The sequence below is a fragment of the Choloepus didactylus genome, chromosome 3 (assembly GCF_015220235.1).
Source record: "Choloepus didactylus isolate mChoDid1 chromosome 3, mChoDid1.pri, whole genome shotgun sequence".
Taxonomy (NCBI): Eukaryota; Metazoa; Chordata; class Mammalia; order Pilosa; family Megalonychidae; genus Choloepus; species Choloepus didactylus.
Window position 1 is genome coordinate 71,037,791 of NC_051309.1, and position 17,156 is coordinate 71,054,946.

Below are 17,156 nucleotides of genomic sequence, written 5' to 3' on the forward strand. Positions count from 1 at the left end.
ATACAAAAGATAATATCATGGAGCAATGGCTAATTCCATGTTGAATTAAATTGTGCTACTTGGTCAACTTCACTATAAGTGTTTTAAATAAAGTTTGATCTGACAATACATTTTATTTCTTCTTTTACTTTTCAGAGCAGAGAATGAAAACTAAGGAAAAAGAGTAAGATGTACCCAGACTTTGCTATAATAAATAAATTTAAAGGATATAACAATTACAAATAGAACAACTACAACAAAAAAAACACACACAGGTTTTCTGTTGTTCATGAATAGATGAAATAAGTCACTGGGTAGATAAAAGTGTAGTGCGTGATAATAAATTGTTAATATGCTAATAATGTAATCTATGACCTATCTGTGACTATCTCCTTAGAGTACAACCAGACTGAATTTAGCAGTGTTCCAATTAGGTCAGAGATTCTCAACCTTAGTATCGGAGATGGCTGCCATCAATTCTTCCCCTTCCTGTGCACAAATGTTTCTCATCAAAAGGCAGAGTCAAATTCCCTTCTTTTTGAATCTGCACTGGCCTTTAGTGACTTGCTTGGTAAGAAAATACAACAGAAATGATTCTGGGACTTCAGATTTAAGATTCCACCTGGATCTCTTGGAACCCAACTCTAGGGGAAGCCAGCCACCATATAATGAGAACTTACTACCCTGAGACTGCCAGGCTCTGAGGAAGCCCAAGATGACCACGTGGAAAGCCCACATGGAGGAAAAATAGATGCCTGACCAGCTCCCAACTCTTCCAGACACTCTAGCTGGGTGCCAAACATATAAGTGAAGAAGTTATCTTGGACATCCAGCCCAGTTGAGCTTTCAGATGACTCCAGCCCCAACAGCTTGTGTTTAACTGCAAATATCTTAGAGCCAAGTAAGAATGTCTCTGCTAAGCCAAGTCAACCCAAAGAACCATGAGAGACAAAGAAATTGTTATTGTAAACCACTAAATTTTAGGTGGTAATTATGTAACCATATGTAACTAGAACACTTAGGATCCATAAACCACCTAAAATTATAGACACAATTTTTCTCAGGACAAAAACCTTAAAAAGTTATCTCTGATACACCCCTTTCTCTTTTTTTTTTTTTTTTTTTTTTTTTTTTTTTAATTTTCATTTTTATTTGATGTTTCCAAATGTAAAAAAAGTCAAGATTCTTACACCAATTGAGACCATGCAAAATAATTCAAAGTGTACAACAATCATTTGCCCCCCCTTCGGTGTTGCTGTTTTATACAATGGTGTGATCAACAGAAAACTGAATGGCATGTGCTTGGTTGGAAAATGTCACCTGTTTATAATACATGCAGGACAGTTTCTACCTCATATCTGCAAGTCTTAATTTAAAATAACTAGTTCTTTTCTGGTTTTTATTTGGGAGTCACACAGAACTGAAAACTAGCTGCCCAATTTTACCCAGCTACCACACAAAAAGTACAAAGGACAGTCCCAACACTACAAACTTTGGAGGGCTGAGATAGTAGATACTATTATCTGTAGTAGGCTTAACTGTTGAGATTGAAAATGTTGGCTTTTTCTCTTAAGAGATTTCCTTAAAGCTTTTCCTCTAATTTTGCTTTACTGGGTTCCAGTAATTTAAAGTCTGACAACTGCAAAGTATTCTGTTATATTATACAAATACAAGACCTTGGAACATTGCTAGTTGGATAAACTAAAGACGATTATTTGCTAAATGGCACTGAAGAAAATCCTGACCCAAGTGGCACTACTTAGTCCAAATGTTTCTGACCAAAGAAAATTATACAACAATATTTATAGGCTAACTTTCTAAGAGATGGTTGATATCAATCCTGTACATATTTTACATGTCAAATACATAGTTCAGGAGTTTATAAAATAAAATCATGCATTATTACCTCTAAGAATATCATATACAAGAGAAATCCCCCCAAATACTTGTGACAGCATTTCAAGTGGAAGCAGTCATATATACAAAAACAATCCAGTTTCTCTGCTGTTGTAAGTATATAATTTAAAGAAATTTAAGAGATTACAGAAAAAAAAAAAAATCCTAGCCCACTGAAGATTGATAGAAAGTGTCAACTGTGGAATTTTAAATGTTTCCTTTTTAAAAAACACCCAGAATACATAGCCTTTGTACAAAGAAAAATATAAAATTCTGGATGATCATATTTGATCACACTACATAGTTTAGAATGAAATTATGTCATTGGTTATTTTCTACTTTACTCATTCCTTTGACAGCATTAATTTGTGAACTAAAGTTTATATTTAGTTCAGCTGCATTTATGGCACAAGATCTCATCTTCAAAACGTGGCACCAACTTTCTTTCAGTGTAACAGAGCACTATTTTTAGCAGCAATTATATACTTTAAAGGTTAACAATCTGTGGAACAAAATGCTCTAATCTAATTTATACTCACCAGTAAAATTTTTACAAAAGGCCTAAAAGTCTCCACATAAACAATGATCTTTCACTTTCTCCCATCCTAAGTCTTAAAGGTTTTCTTCCCATCTCATTTCTGACCCAGTGGGGGAAGTGCAGGACTTTCAGAAAAGGTACCTATGGATTTTAGATGGGATTCTTGATTTTAAGTGAGTATAAAGGCAAGTGTAAGACAAAATAATTCTTAGTTCAGGGTATGTTCTAGTGCCTCAAAATTAGTTGTATGATAAGTAGTACCTATTGACAATCTATAAAAGATGAGGCATCAGAGGTGCCCTAATGTACGTCTGTAACAGCTGAATAAGAAAGCCATTTCACTCAACTGATACAGAATCATTGCTGCCTGGGCATTTAAGGTTAGACTCCAATCCTGTGGCCATTAGCAAATGGAAGTTTAACTGAAACAGTGTCACTACATTTAAAAACAAAATGCTAAATGAGCATGCTAAATAAAATTCCATGAATATAGTTTTCATAAGATGTATTTACTACATGCATTTTGCTAACAATACCTCCCTGAAAATCACCAACTCTGTAGTTACACTTTGTGTTCAACTACCATTGAGTTATAGGGGAAATAGCTGTATCAGGTAGCTATTGGCATAATACCAGTTATGAAAATTAAGACAAACCAGTTGACAGATTCCTGAAAAGAGCAAATTAAATCCTCTGTCAAAATAGTTATTGCACAACACAGAAATAGCTCAAATCTGGAATTTAGCAATTAAAATTATGATTCTATGAAACAAATTTTGGAATGGATATACAATTTCTTCAATACCAAGAAGTATCATTTTAACCATTTCTTGCCACAGAAGGATGTGTTGAGTACATTAATGCTGTGGAATGAGAAAACAATTTAGGGGAAAATATACCCACAAGTAAGTTAACCTGACAAAATAAACCAGACCGAGTCAAATGGACAAAAAAACTGAAAAAAGGCTGGGGGCGGGGGGAAGACAAGCAAAAATAACATGGGATGGGGATGGTGGGCCACAGTTAAGGCATCTAAAAAAATTCCTCATGGCTTTGGCTTATTAAAATATTTTTACACCTTAAAAAAAAAAGATTTGAAAGCATCTGAAGTACATGCAAATTGTTTGAAAACCCTGTATGGCAAATTCAGACAGTTTGCAAGTGTCATTCAGATGTTTGTTTGCCAAGGAAAACAAAGAAGCCTCTTTCTCCAAGAGCTGGCATATGGTGGTAGAGTTCCTCCCGATTCTATCTTATACTAGATGGCAACCCAGAGGTACAAACAAGGCATTATTATCTGGAAGGGAAGGAACTGTGGAATTTCCATTGGTTGGGGAACAACCCAGCTTCAGTTTTTCCAGATACTCTGCATGTACAGGTTTATGACACTGGAGAACCTTGATTGCATCTTCTACTTTGAACCATTCTCTCTTCCTTCCTATATTAACAGAATCTTCCCAATCTTCTAATATTTCAGTGACTGTAAGAACATAAACATATGTTCTGTGCTTTCGGTCTTGGTTCTCAAATATGCCCAGGAGTCTGCCTAATTTTCCTTTCACTCCAGCCTCTTCATAAACCTCCCTCACGGCAGCACCGCCGGGCTCCTCCTCAGGCTCCATCCCCCCACCTGGAACGATCCACTGGTCCGGATACCGACTGCTGCTCACCAACAGCACCTCGTCCTCCTGCTCGCTCCGGAAGCACAGGCACGCCGCCCGCTTCTTGAACCCCTCGCGGTCATAGGTCCGCGTCTGGTTCGGCTTGAACTTCATCATAGAGGCGGGCTCTGGCTGCTGCTGCTGCTGCTCCGGCCGCCGCCGCGGGGGCCCGGTCGCCGCCACCCCGCCGAGGAGTGGGGGCGCGGGCGAGTCGGGGCGCAGGGGCGCCGGGAAGGGCGACGAGGCCGGTGGGTCCGCGAGGCGCGGCCGCTCCGACGCGGTGCAGGACGCGAGCGCGGGTCACTGGAGCCCGGGTGCCGGGGTGGGAGCGCCGCCTCTGCCTGGGCTTCCGCCGCTCTCCATGGAGCCCGCCGACCGCTTGCAGCTGCTCTCTACCTCAGCCGCCGCCGCCGCTACTGCTACCGCTACCGCTACCGCGGGGGAAGAGCGAGGCTGGAGGCTTAAGGCTCGCGCCAGGAGTGGACAGTTGCGGGAACTCACACCGAATGGCAGCAGCGCCGCGCAACCGCACCCCTTTCTCTTATACTTCACATCCCATTCACCAGGAAATCCTGTTAACCTTACCATCAAAATATCCAAAATCCCACTACTACTTTCTACCTTCCACTGCTACCACTCTGGTCCAAGCCACCAGCCTCTTACCAGGATTTTCCAGTGTCTCATCAACTAGTCTCCCTGCTTCCACTCTTACCCCACCTTCTCCCATCAGTCTACTACTAACACAGCAGCCTCAGTGATTGTTATTATAGGTCAGATCATGTACCAACTCTGCTCAAAACCTTCCAATGACTTTGTGTCCCTTTTACTGAAAGCCAAAAGTCCTAACAATGGCCTTTAACACCCTCCACAATCTTTCATTCTGTTACCTCTGGGACTTCATCACCTATAACTCCCTGGTGTTCCTTGATCAGCAAGACTCTACCACACAAGAACCTCTGCATTTGATCTTCTACCTCAGATAATCTTTTCCCAGATTACTGCATGGTTTGCTTTCTCACCTCTTTCAGCTCTTTAATCAAATGATCACTTCCTCAGTAATGCCTTCTCACTTAAGGTGGGTAACCCACTTTATCAGTCTAATATCCCCATCCCCTTCTTCCCTGCTTTTACTCTTCTCAACATCAAACAAATCACAGATTCTATTGTCTATCATCCTGTCCCTGCCTACCCTCAACCCCCAGAAGGTAAGCTCCAGGAAAGGAAAGAATTTTTGTCAGTTTTGTTTACTGCCATATTCCTAGCCTCTAGAAGAATATATTGTAAGTATTCCATAATATTACATAAATACCTAAGAATTCCATAAATATTTAAAGCATATTAAAAAAATATATATCCACTTAAATTATCAACGTAAGTGGATATGTATTTTTAAATCCATATCTGTACACATGAAATAATATTCTCCCTCTTTTTTCAAGCTCCAATGGAAGAACTATAAAAACTAAGTATATACTAGAACACAAAGAAAACCTTAATAAATTCCAAGAATAAATAAGGCAGGCCAAGCTCTCCAGCAATTGTAAAATGAAACTAGAAATTATTAACAAAAGCACAAATATAACACAACTTCTTAGATTAAGAGTCAATATTTATTAAGTATTTAACACACAATGGAAATTAAACTAAGCATAGAAGATGTATTCATTCTTTTATCAACTTATGCAATTGGAAATATCACCATTTTAAAGATAAGGAAGCTAAAGCTAAGAACATTGAAATTTATTATTCCAGATGACACAGTTAATAAGTGGTGGAGCTGAATTCAATCCCAGGTCTCTAACTCTGAAGACTAAGTTCTTGAGTAATACATCCTCTGGATCAAAGAAAAATCATCACTAAAATTTAAAGTATATTACAATAAACATATTTATATAGCAAAGGGTATAAAATAAAGCCAAAACTATACTCAGGAAAATTCACTGCTTTTTCTTTATCAAACAAAAATTAGGAAAATACATATAGAAGCATAAAAAACATTCAACTTAAAACAGAAAAATAATGAAATGAATCTAAAGAAAGGAAGAAAAGAATTAGTGAATTCTTGTGATTATGGGGAAAAAATACCCCTATGTAAACTATGGACAGTAGTTAATAGAACTACTTTAATACTCTCATCAATTGTAGCAAATGTAATTACTATTAAAAAATAGTAGAATTACAAAAAAAAAAGTGCTATCATCAATTGTAACAAATTTTCCACACCAATGCAAGTGTTGGTGTTGGGGAGGTGTATGGGAAGTCTGTATTTTATGCATGATTGTTCTGTAAACCCAGTTCTTTAATAAAAATTAAAAAAAAAAAAAAAACAAAAAAAGAGTAGGTACTCAACACATGTTTGCCATTAGTGACAGTTGACATAAAACAAAAAGCACCTTACCTGAATTTTCCTGAACTTCCTTTTCATCCACATCAGAATTATTCTTTCCAGATGCTAAATAATTCTGGAGCCTGGAAGGTCCACTTTAAGAGAATTAAATAAATAAATAAATAAAGGAAACCACAAAATTAGTGCTTTTTTAATATATCTATTTAATGTATCTATCCCAATGGTTATTCTTCTTCTAAAACCACCAAAAACTTTTGTAAAACCAATAGCAATGTTATAGGTCACCAAGAATATAATGCTTACTGCAATGAATCCATAATAAATACTGAATTTTCTCAACTTTCAAACTAACTTATGGATCAGGACTTTGAATTTCGTAAAATCAAACAAAAATATTCTACGGTAAAAATCAATTTATAAGAATTAAAGTTAAAAATAAATGAGCTTATCTTAATTTTTAAAAACTACAACCAAAACAAATTGATTTTAAAATGTAGTCCAGAAATTCTCAGAGGTGACAGATTATCCCAATCCTAGATTTCTTTCTTCCTATCATAAACTAAGAATAGGACTTCTGCCCAGAGAGTAAAGAAATCTTAGCCATCCCTTAGAAGTTTGAAATTTTGCTATAACTTTCCATCCATTCATTTTTAAAAAGGTATATTACTTCAGGTATATAGGCATAGCTTAATTTGGTTTGCTCACCAAGTAAGCTTGTTTAAAAATATATCCACAAATTCTCTGATACTCCTCCCTACAAGGAGTGGAACCTAATTCCTCCCACCTTGAATGTGATTTGGACTTAGTGACTTGTTTTTAATGAACAGAGTAAAGAGCAAGTGATGGTGTGCAACTTCAGGAACTAGGTATCATTAAGGTACTGTGGCTTTCATAGTAGTCACACTATAGAATGACTACTTCCTTGGATCACTTGCTTTGTGGGAAGTCAGCTACCATACCGAGAAGCCTTATGGAGAGGGGCCATATGGCAAGACTCCTGACAACAGCTGGCAAGACACTGGGGCCTTCAGCCAACAGTTATGTCATAAGGAGCTCTCCCAGATCCAGTCAAGTCTTCAGAGGACCACAAAAGCTAGACAGATATGTTGACTATAACATCACGAGAGTCCCTGAGTCAGAACGAGACAGCTAAGCCTCTCCCAGATTTTTGACCCACAGAAACTATGAAACAATAAAGATTTATAACCCATTAACAATATTAAAATTAAGTTGTGGGGTACTTTGTTATGCAATAGGTAACTAATATAGTGAATAATCCTCATTATCCTTAAGACATATGCATACCTTTCATCCAAAATTGAAGTTTTAGGCTCTCTAGAACCCAAATCACACTGTACTGGTGTCTTGCATTTATATCCACTGATCTGAGACTTTCTGTGAACATTTGGTACAGTTGCACTACTATCTTGATCCTGTAAGCTTCCTGCAGCTCTACGAAAATTAAAGTTTATAATTGTTTACACTCCCCTGTAAGACATTTCTTCCAGAAACAATACATAGGTGGGTAGACAATATAATATAATATTGGCTATAACAAATATCAGATCACTCCATTTAGGCCCTAGGACTTATGACTAGCTCAGTAAAGAAATTTTATTCTTGGATCTATCAAGAATTCCAATTTGAAAATTCTTATGGGAGAAGTGTTGCAAACCTGGCCTAAAAAAGATAGAAATGCTGATGGACACTGGCAAACATGACCTACAGGCAGCTTATCACACTGCTCTATAGTTCATCTACCAGTTTTCTGGAGAATTATACAAACAACTGAAATTTTTTTTTAGTACTCCTAGACAGCCTACTGAGTGACAGAATATCCAAATTCATCTCTGCTAGCTGCCATCAAAGTGGTTTACCCAAAATATATGCTGAACAACAAAAATTGCATTGCATACATAAGAGACATTACCTAGAACGATCAAGATTTTTCTTCTTAGCCAGGTCTTTCTTGCCACTTTCCAATGACTTATTCTGGGAATAACTGGAAATTTCATCACAGCCAATGATACCTTCAGAATCTTTAACATTTAAAAACTTCTGTTGTCTTGAACTTCCTTGAGTAGCTGTCTTCTGTCTTCTAAGTGGAATGGTTTTTTCCCCAATATTCTTAGATGATTGATTTGTTTTTCCGGCAGATTTCTGTCTACTGTTGTGATGCACTGATAATTCATTTCTTATTGAAGAAGAATTGCTACAAACAGGACCTGGAGGATTCAATGATAACCTAAAGTTAGAACACTACTTGTCCAGACTCTCTGGCTCACCGGAATATCATCATAATTTATATATACCCATAAACACATACATAATGACCATAGGATAAATCTGTTTCCAAACCGAATTCTTAAACTACGTAGCACTTCAATTCATAGATACATGGCTCCAGACCCTTTAAATTTATCATAAGTTTCCAAAACCACCCTCCCTGGCTCACCATCCTTAAGATGCTGGTTTTCTCCAAGTTTCAGTCTCTCATTCTACATACTCTCCTTGAGGGACCTAACTATCCCAAAGATGTAATTACTATTTAAATGCTAATAATGTCTACCTACCATTTTCCCCAAATCTGCCCCGTTGCTTTATTCTCTATCTTCATAAAAAATACAACCTCCTACCCAGATGCTCAAAATGTTTCAAGCTGTGCCCCTCCCCACAACCAATCCCCAAATCCAATCAGTTCTATTTTCTTAATGCCTCTCAGATCACCGTCTTTCAAGCTCTATTGCCTGTCATTAGCAAAGGCTCTCATCATTTCTTACCTAGATTACTAAAATAGCCTCTTAACTAATCTCTCTTTCTCTAGCCTTGCTGTTTTTCAATCCATTCTTCACACTGCTTCAAGAATTACCTAAGGAAAACACAAACTGGATCAATACAACCCACCCTGCTTGTAATTATCCATTGCTTCAGGATTAATTTCAACATCAATTTCTGCCTACATCTAGAGCTTGCTTATTCACCAGCCACAACTCTCAACAATCGCCTTCCCTCCAAAAAACAAAACAAAACAAACAAAAACACACATACACACACACTCAAAACAAAGCCAGCAGTAACTAACTGTTTGCAGTTTCTATAAGGGAGTGGTTGTTAAACTGTGTTCCTTTTGCTGCAGCATGGACATCACTTAGGAATTTATAAGAAATGCAAATAACCGGACCTCATCTCAGACCTGTGCTATGCTGATTTGAATCTCTTATGTACCCCATAAAAGACTATGTTCTTTTAATCCACTCTTGTAGGGGCAGACCTATTGTGGGTGGGACATTTTGATTAGATTATTTCCAGGGAGATGTGACCCCGCCCATTCAAGGTGGGTCTTAATTAGTTTCTGCAGTCTTTAAGAGAGCTCAGGGAGAGAAAGAGAGCTCAGAGGCCACACAGACCCAGATGCTTGGAGATGCAGACAGAAAAGAAGTTCAGAGATGCTAAGAGAGGAAGTCCAGAGTTTGCCCAGGGGAAGCTACAAGAGGTCCTCCAAACACTTAGAGAGACACAGCCTGGGAGAAAAAAGCAAGGACACACAGAAAATGAGAGAGAGAAGCTAAGAAAGAAGCCCAGACACATTTTGGAGAAAGCAACAGAAACGAGAAGCTAACCCTGGGAGAGGCCCAGCAGACTCCAGCCATGTGCCTTCCCATGTGACATAGGAACCCCAAGTGCCATCAGCCTTTCTTCAGAGAAGGTACCATCCTGTTTATGCCTTAAAAGGGGTATTATGGCCTTAGAATTGTAAATTTGCAACCTAATAAATCCCCATTGAAAAAGCCAATCCATTTCTTGGTATATGTATTTCGGCAGCCTTAGCAAACTGAAACACATACTGAATAAGAAACTCTGGGAACACGGCCCAGTAATTCGTGTTTGAACAAGTCCTCCAGGTAATCATGATGCACATGGGGAGAGGGGAGGGCAAGATTTCAGTTCCACATGCGACTTCTACTTAAAACATTCTATCTCCTTCCTCTTCAACTACTCAGTCACTAAGCTAACCACCAATTCATCTTTCAAGAAGCTTTCCCTAATTCCAAACTCTAATTTAGATATCACTCTCTCAATTCTTTGATGATGTGTGTCAGACATCGGACTATTTGCATGCCCCCACTTCCCCCTCGCAGACTGATAATTTTTTGAGACCAAGATTAATGTTTTATCCATATTTATTTATATTTCCAATACCTAACACCAGGAACAGGACAGCAGTGAGGCAAGAGAGGCGCCTAGGCACAAAATTTAAGGAAGCATTCACTTTCAAAATTGTGCAAGTACTGAGACTGAACTTGCACAATTCTGAGAATAAGTACTTCCTTAAATTTTGCACTGTACATGGCTCTCTTGTCTCACTGGAATTGACTCACTCTTGACTCCTGGTACTGCTTAAAGCCATTCCTTGCTCACAGCAGGCACTCTTGGTATACAAAGATATTGCAGGCTTGGTTCCAAACCATTGCAATAAAGCAAGTCACACGAATTTTTTGGTTTCCCAGTGCCTATAAAAGTTATGTTCACACTATACTGTAGTCTACTAAGTGTGTAATATCATTGTGTCTAAAAATTAATGTATACATCTTAATTTAAAAATACTTTATTGATAAAAAAATGCTAACCATCATCTGAGCCTTCAGCAAGTCCTAATCTTTCTGCTGGTTGAGGGTCTTTTCTTGCCTTGATGTTGATGGCTGTTGACCGATCGGGGAAAGGTTGCTGAATGTCATGGGGAATATGGCAATTTCTTAAAATAAGACAACAATGAAGTTTGCTGCATTGTTTGACACTTCCTTGCACAAAAGATTTCTCTGTAGCATGTGATGCAGTTTGATAGCATTTTACTAACAGAGCTTCTTTCATAACTGGAATCAATCCTCTTAAACTCTACCGCTGCTTTAGTAACTAAGTGCTTTAGTAACTAAGTTTATGTAATATTCTAAATCCTTTGTTGTCATTTCAACAATGTTCACAGCATCTTCATCATGAGGAGATTCTATCTCAAAAAATTACTTTCTTTGCTCGTCCATAAGAAGTAACTCTGCATTCATTCAAGTTTTATCACAAGATTGTAGCAAGTCAGTCACATCCTCAGGTTCCACTTCTATTTCTTGTTCTATTCTATTTCCACCACATCTGCAGCTACTTCCTGCATTGATTTCTCAACTCTCAAAGTCATCCATGAAGGTTGGAGTCAACTTCTTCCAAACTCCTTGTAATGTTGATATATTGACCTCGTCCCATAAATCACAAATGTTCTGAATGGCATCTAGAATGGCAGAGCCTTTTCAGAAGGTTTTCAATTAACCTTGCCCAAATCCAGAGGAATCATTATAGTGACATCAAAGATCACTGATCACAGATTTCCATAAAAGATATAGTAATAATTGAAAAAGTTTAAAGTATTAGGAGAATTACCAAAATATTATATAGAGACACTAAGTGAGCACACTCAGTTGGAAAAATGACAACAAGACTTGCTCAATACAGGGTTGCCACAAGCATTCAAATTGTAAAAAACACAATCTTTGCAAAGCACAATAAAATGACGTACACCTGTATATCAAAGGACAGCCATGCCACATGTGCATTACATGCAGCTTGGTTAGTGAATTATATGACAGATCAAAAGTCAGAAAACCAAGGTTCTATTGTTTGCCAGCTCTACCACAAAACTATATGCGCACTCTTGGAGGCAAGTCATGAAGGAGTTTAGAATAAACTATTTGTAAGTGTACTTCTACTTATCCAAGTTCAACAAGTTTTTTTATTTACCCATATATTTACACATGTACTATGGTGCAGTTTCAGAGAAATCTAAGACAGAAAGGTTAGTTCTCCAAAACAGTCTAACAGTAGTAGACATTCAGTATTAACTATATGCTACCTACTATGCCAATCTCATTTAAGCTTTGTAATAACTCAATGAGGTAGTGTTATTGGTAATCTTATGTTACAGAGTGGGAAACTGAGAAAAGCAATCTGCCAAAAGTGGAGGAGACATGATTTGAACTCAGATCTGACTCCAAAACCCGAGAAAGGTTGCTGCAGAATAAATCTTTATGCTATCAATCAAGGATCCTGATTCTATAACTCATACCAACAAGGCCTCACAAATAGTGTTCTATATTTGTACTAGTCTCTCACCTGTGTTCATATAAATGCATTATTTGCGTATGTAAATGCTACCTTATTATCTAACAATCAACTTCCCATGATCAGCTCCTTAAAAAAAATTAACATTTTTTTCCAAAGTAATAATTGTTTCATTTGTGCAGGAAAGAGTTAACATAGCAGGCCTGAGACTGATATCCTTAGAAAAGCTGCTTGCAAAGTTAGCCCGTGGTTTGCATTTGAAAACCAGAATTTCAGGAGGGTTCCTACCACCCTTCATTGATAAAATTGGTTTAGTGTGCCTAAATTGTACACAACAGTTTTCTCCACAGAATTTTAAATTTTAATAGTTGCTAGGCAGAGGGTATGTATGTGACCACCCTGAATAAAAACCTTGGGCACTGCATCTCTAATGAGCTTTCCTGGTAGACAACATTTCACATGTGTTATCACAATTCATTGCTGAAGGAATTAAATGTCTCCTGTGTGGCTTCACTAGGAGAGTATTGTTAGAAGCCTGTACCCTGTTTCAAAAGACTTTGCCCAAACACTTTTCCTTTTGGCTGATTTAGCTCTTTAACCTTTCACTGTAATGAAACACAATCATGAGTACAACTATATGCTGAGTCCTACGAGTCCTCCTACCAAGTCACTGAACATAGGGCTGGTGGTGGGGACATATTATTTATATTTTTAACAGTAATAAAGTAAACTATGATCAACTAGATTATAAATTCCTTGGTGGCAAGAATCCCATCTTATGAAACTTTGTATCCTCCAAAGCCAAGACATTCAAGCAGCACGAGTAACACTCCCCTGACGACATACACTATTTTCCATATAGAAGACCAAAAGACCTTCCAAGATTTAAGCAAAATCCATAGCACTATAGGTGTCCACATTCATTGAAGACTGTTTTTTTTTAATTACAGAAGTTGCAGGCTTACAGAATGCATAAAACAGAGTTCCAATATTATTAACACCTTACATTAGTGTGATAAATTTGTTACAATTCATGAGAGAACATTTTAAAAAATGTACTATTAACTGTAACTGTACTATTAACAATAGTCTATCATTGACAATAGGACTCAACGTGTTGCATGTGCTATGCTGTGCTCAAATTTTTATTCTAGTAACATATACAACCTAAAATTTCCCTTTTAACCAACTGACTGAAGTAACAATACTTCAGTATTGTTAATTATATTCATGTTGTGCTACCATTCCCCACCATCCACTACCAAAATTTAACAGTCTATCCAAATAGAGACTCTGTGCAACTCAAGCATTAACTCCCCATTCCCTACCACCAACCAGGACACTGACAGCCTATACTCCAGATTCTGACTCTATGAGTTTGCTGATCCTAAATATTTCATATCAGTGAGACCATGCAGTATTTGTTCTTTGGTGTCTGGCTTATTTCACTGAACAGGACATCTTCAAGGTTCATCCATGTTGTCACCTGTATCAGAACTTCATTCTTTTATGGTTGAATAATATTCTACTGTATGTTTTTACCACATTTTATTTATACATTCATAGGTTGATGGACACCTGGGTTGCTTCCATTTTTAGGTAATTGTGAATAATGACACTATAGAACATTGGTGCACAAATATCTGAGTTCCTGCTTTCAATTCGTTTGGGTATATACCTAGTAGTGGGTTTGCTGGGTTATTTGGTAATTCTATACGCAACTTTCTGAAGAACTGCCAAACTATCTTTCATGATCTTTTGCCTATTTTTAAATTGGGTTGTTTGTCTTTTTGTTGTTGAGTAGGATTTCTTTCTATATTCTGGATATTAAACCATTCTCAGATACGTGGTTTCCAAATATTTTCTTCCATTGTGTTAAGTTATTTTTTTACTTTCATGATAAAGTACTTTGATGCATAAAAATTTTTAATTTCGATGTGGTCCCTTTTATCTATTTTTTCTTTTGTTGTGTGTACTGCATGTGTAAAGTCTAAGAAACCACTGCCTAACACAAGATCCTGAAGATATGTCCCTACATTTCCTTCGAGGAGTTTTAGAGTCCTGGTTCCTGTATTTAGGTGTTTGATCCACTTTGAGTTCATTATTATATATAGGGTGGGAGAGGGGTCCACCTTCATTCTTTGTTTTTAGTTTTAGTTTTTAATTTTTACTGAGATTGTTCACATACCATACAATTATCCAAAGATCCAAAGTGGACAATCAGTTGCCTCCGGTACCCTAATACAGCTGTGCATCCATCACCATACTTAATTTTTGTTCAATTTTTAGAAACTTTTCATTACTCCAGACAAGAAATAGAGCGAAAGAAGAAAAAAAAAAAAAAAAGAGAAAAAGAAAAGGAAACTCGAATCCTCCCATATCCCTAACCAACCCCCTCCATTGTTGACTCATAGTATTGGTATAGTACATTAGTTACTGTTTATGAATGAACGCTGAAATAGGACTAACTGTACTATATAGTTTGCAATAGATATTTATTTTTTCCCTATATGCATCTCTATTATTAATTTCTAGTTATAGTGTCATACATTTGTTCTAGTTCATGAAAGAGATTTCTAATATTTGTATAGTTAATCACAGACATTGCCCACCACGATTCAGTTTTATACATTCCCGTCTTGTGACCTCCAACTTTCCTTCTGGTGACATACGTGACTCTGAGCTTACCCTTTCCACCACCTTCACACACCTTTCAGCACTGTTAGTTATTCTCACATCTTGCTACCAACACCTCAGTTCATTTCCAAACATTTAAGTTCATCCTAGTTGAACATTCTGCTCATACCAAGCAACCGCTCCCCATTCTTTAGCCTTGTTCTGTATCTTGGTACCTTATATTTCATGTCTATGAGTTTACATATTATAATTAGTTCCTATCAGTGAGACCCTGCAATATTTGTCCTTATGTGTCTGGCTCAAGGTTTCGTCATCAACCTATTTTTTTTTTTTAAGATGGTTTTGTTCACATGCCATACATTCCAACCTAAGTAAACAATTGATGGTTCCCTGTATAGTCACATATTTATGTGTTCACCACCCTCACCACTATCTATATAAGGGCATCTACATTTCTTCCACAAGGCAGGAGAGAGAGTCAAAGAAGGTAGAGAGGCAAAAGAAAAAGAAAAAAGAAAGAGGAAGAAAAAAAATGCCAGCTAGGAAGCAGCAAAAGGAAAGATAACCTTAAATCAAAGTAGAATAAAGAGTCAAACACCACCAAAATCAAGTGTCTCATGCCACTCCCCTATTCCCCCCTCATATCTGCATTTACCTTGGTATATAGCCTTTGTTACACTATAGGGAGCATAATACAATGATTCTGTTACTTACATTCTAGTTTATGTTGATTGCATCCCTCCCCCAAAGCCTCCTCATTTTTAACATCTCACAAGGTTGACATTCATTTGTTCTCCCTCGTGGAAGAACATATTTGTAAATTTTATCACAATTCTTGAACACTTGAGATTTCACTGAGTTACACAGTCCCAGTCTTTATCTTTCCTCCTTTCTTCTAGTGTCCCATATGCTCCCAACCCTCCTCTCTCAACCATATTCATAGTTATCTTTGTTCAGTGTACATACCTTGCTGTGCTACCATCTCACAAAAAAACTGTGTTCCAAACCTCTTACTCTTGTCTTCTATCACTCCCTTTAGTATTTCCTGTAGGGCGGGTGTCTTGTTCACAAAGTCTCTTGTCTCTTTGTTGGAAAATATTTTGAGCTGGATATAGTGTTCTTGGTTGGTGGTTTTTCTCTTTCAGTGTCTTAAATATATCACACCACTTCCTTCTTGCCTCCATGGTTTCTGCTGAGAGATCCGCACACAGTCTTATTAAGCCTCCTTTGTATGCGATGTATCGCTTTTCTCTTGCTGCTTTCAGGGTTCTCTCTTTGTCTTTGACGTTTGATAACCTAATTATTAAGCGTCTTGGCGTAGGTCTATTCAGATCTATTCTATTTGGAGCATGCTGGGCTTCTTGGATCCGTAATTTTATGCCTTTCATAAGAGATGGGAAATTTTCATTGATTATTTCCTCTATTATTGCTTCTGCCCCCTTTCCCTTCCCTTCTCCTTCTGGGACACCAATGATACATACATTCTTGTACTTTGTTTCATCTTTAAGCTCCTGGAGACGTTGCTCATATTTTTTCATTCTTTTCTTCATCTGCTCCTTTGCATGCAGGCTTTCAGGTGTTTTGTTCTCCAGTTCCTGAATGTTTTCTTCTGCCTCTTGAGATCTGCTGTTGTATGTTTCCACTGTGTCTTTCATCTCTTGTGTTGTGACTTTCATTTCCATAGATTCTGCTGGTTGTTTTTCTGAGCTTTCGATTTCTGCCTTATGTAGGCCCAGTATTTTCTTTATAGCCTTTATCTCTCTTGCCGTATCTTCTCTAAACTTTTTGAATTGATTTAGCATTAGTTGTTTAAATTCCTGTATCTCAGGTGAAGTGTAAGTTTGTTCCTTTGACTGGGCCATAACTTCGTTTTTCCTAGTGTAGGTTGTAGTTTTCTGTTGTCTAGGCATCTGACCTCCTAGGCCACCCCAACCAGGTTTTCCCAGACAAGAACAGGCTCAGGTCACAGAAGGAGGAAATATTCAGTGTCTGGTTT

At 37.5% G+C, this 17,156-nt stretch overlaps 1 protein-coding gene and 1 pseudogene across 3 annotated transcripts in view; both read right to left on the reverse strand.

Moving 5' to 3' along the window:
- CENPC (centromere protein C) overlaps positions 1-17,156 on the reverse strand; it is a 130,180-nt gene that overhangs the window by 16,765 nt on the left and 96,259 nt on the right. For 2 of the 3 annotated variants that reach the window (XM_037829896.1, XM_037829898.1), the window contains 3 exons: positions 8,352-8,646; positions 7,727-7,873; positions 6,473-6,555 (listed from right to left, as the gene is read on the reverse strand). In XM_037829896.1, the coding sequence (XP_037685824.1) occupies positions 6,473-6,555; positions 7,727-7,873; positions 8,352-8,646 (525 nt within the window). The remainder of the gene's footprint in view (positions 1-6,472; positions 6,556-7,726; positions 7,874-8,351; positions 8,647-17,156) is intronic. The other variant, XM_037829897.1, reaches the window with a different exon arrangement.
- LOC119529461 lies at positions 1,128-4,596 on the reverse strand (annotated as a pseudogene).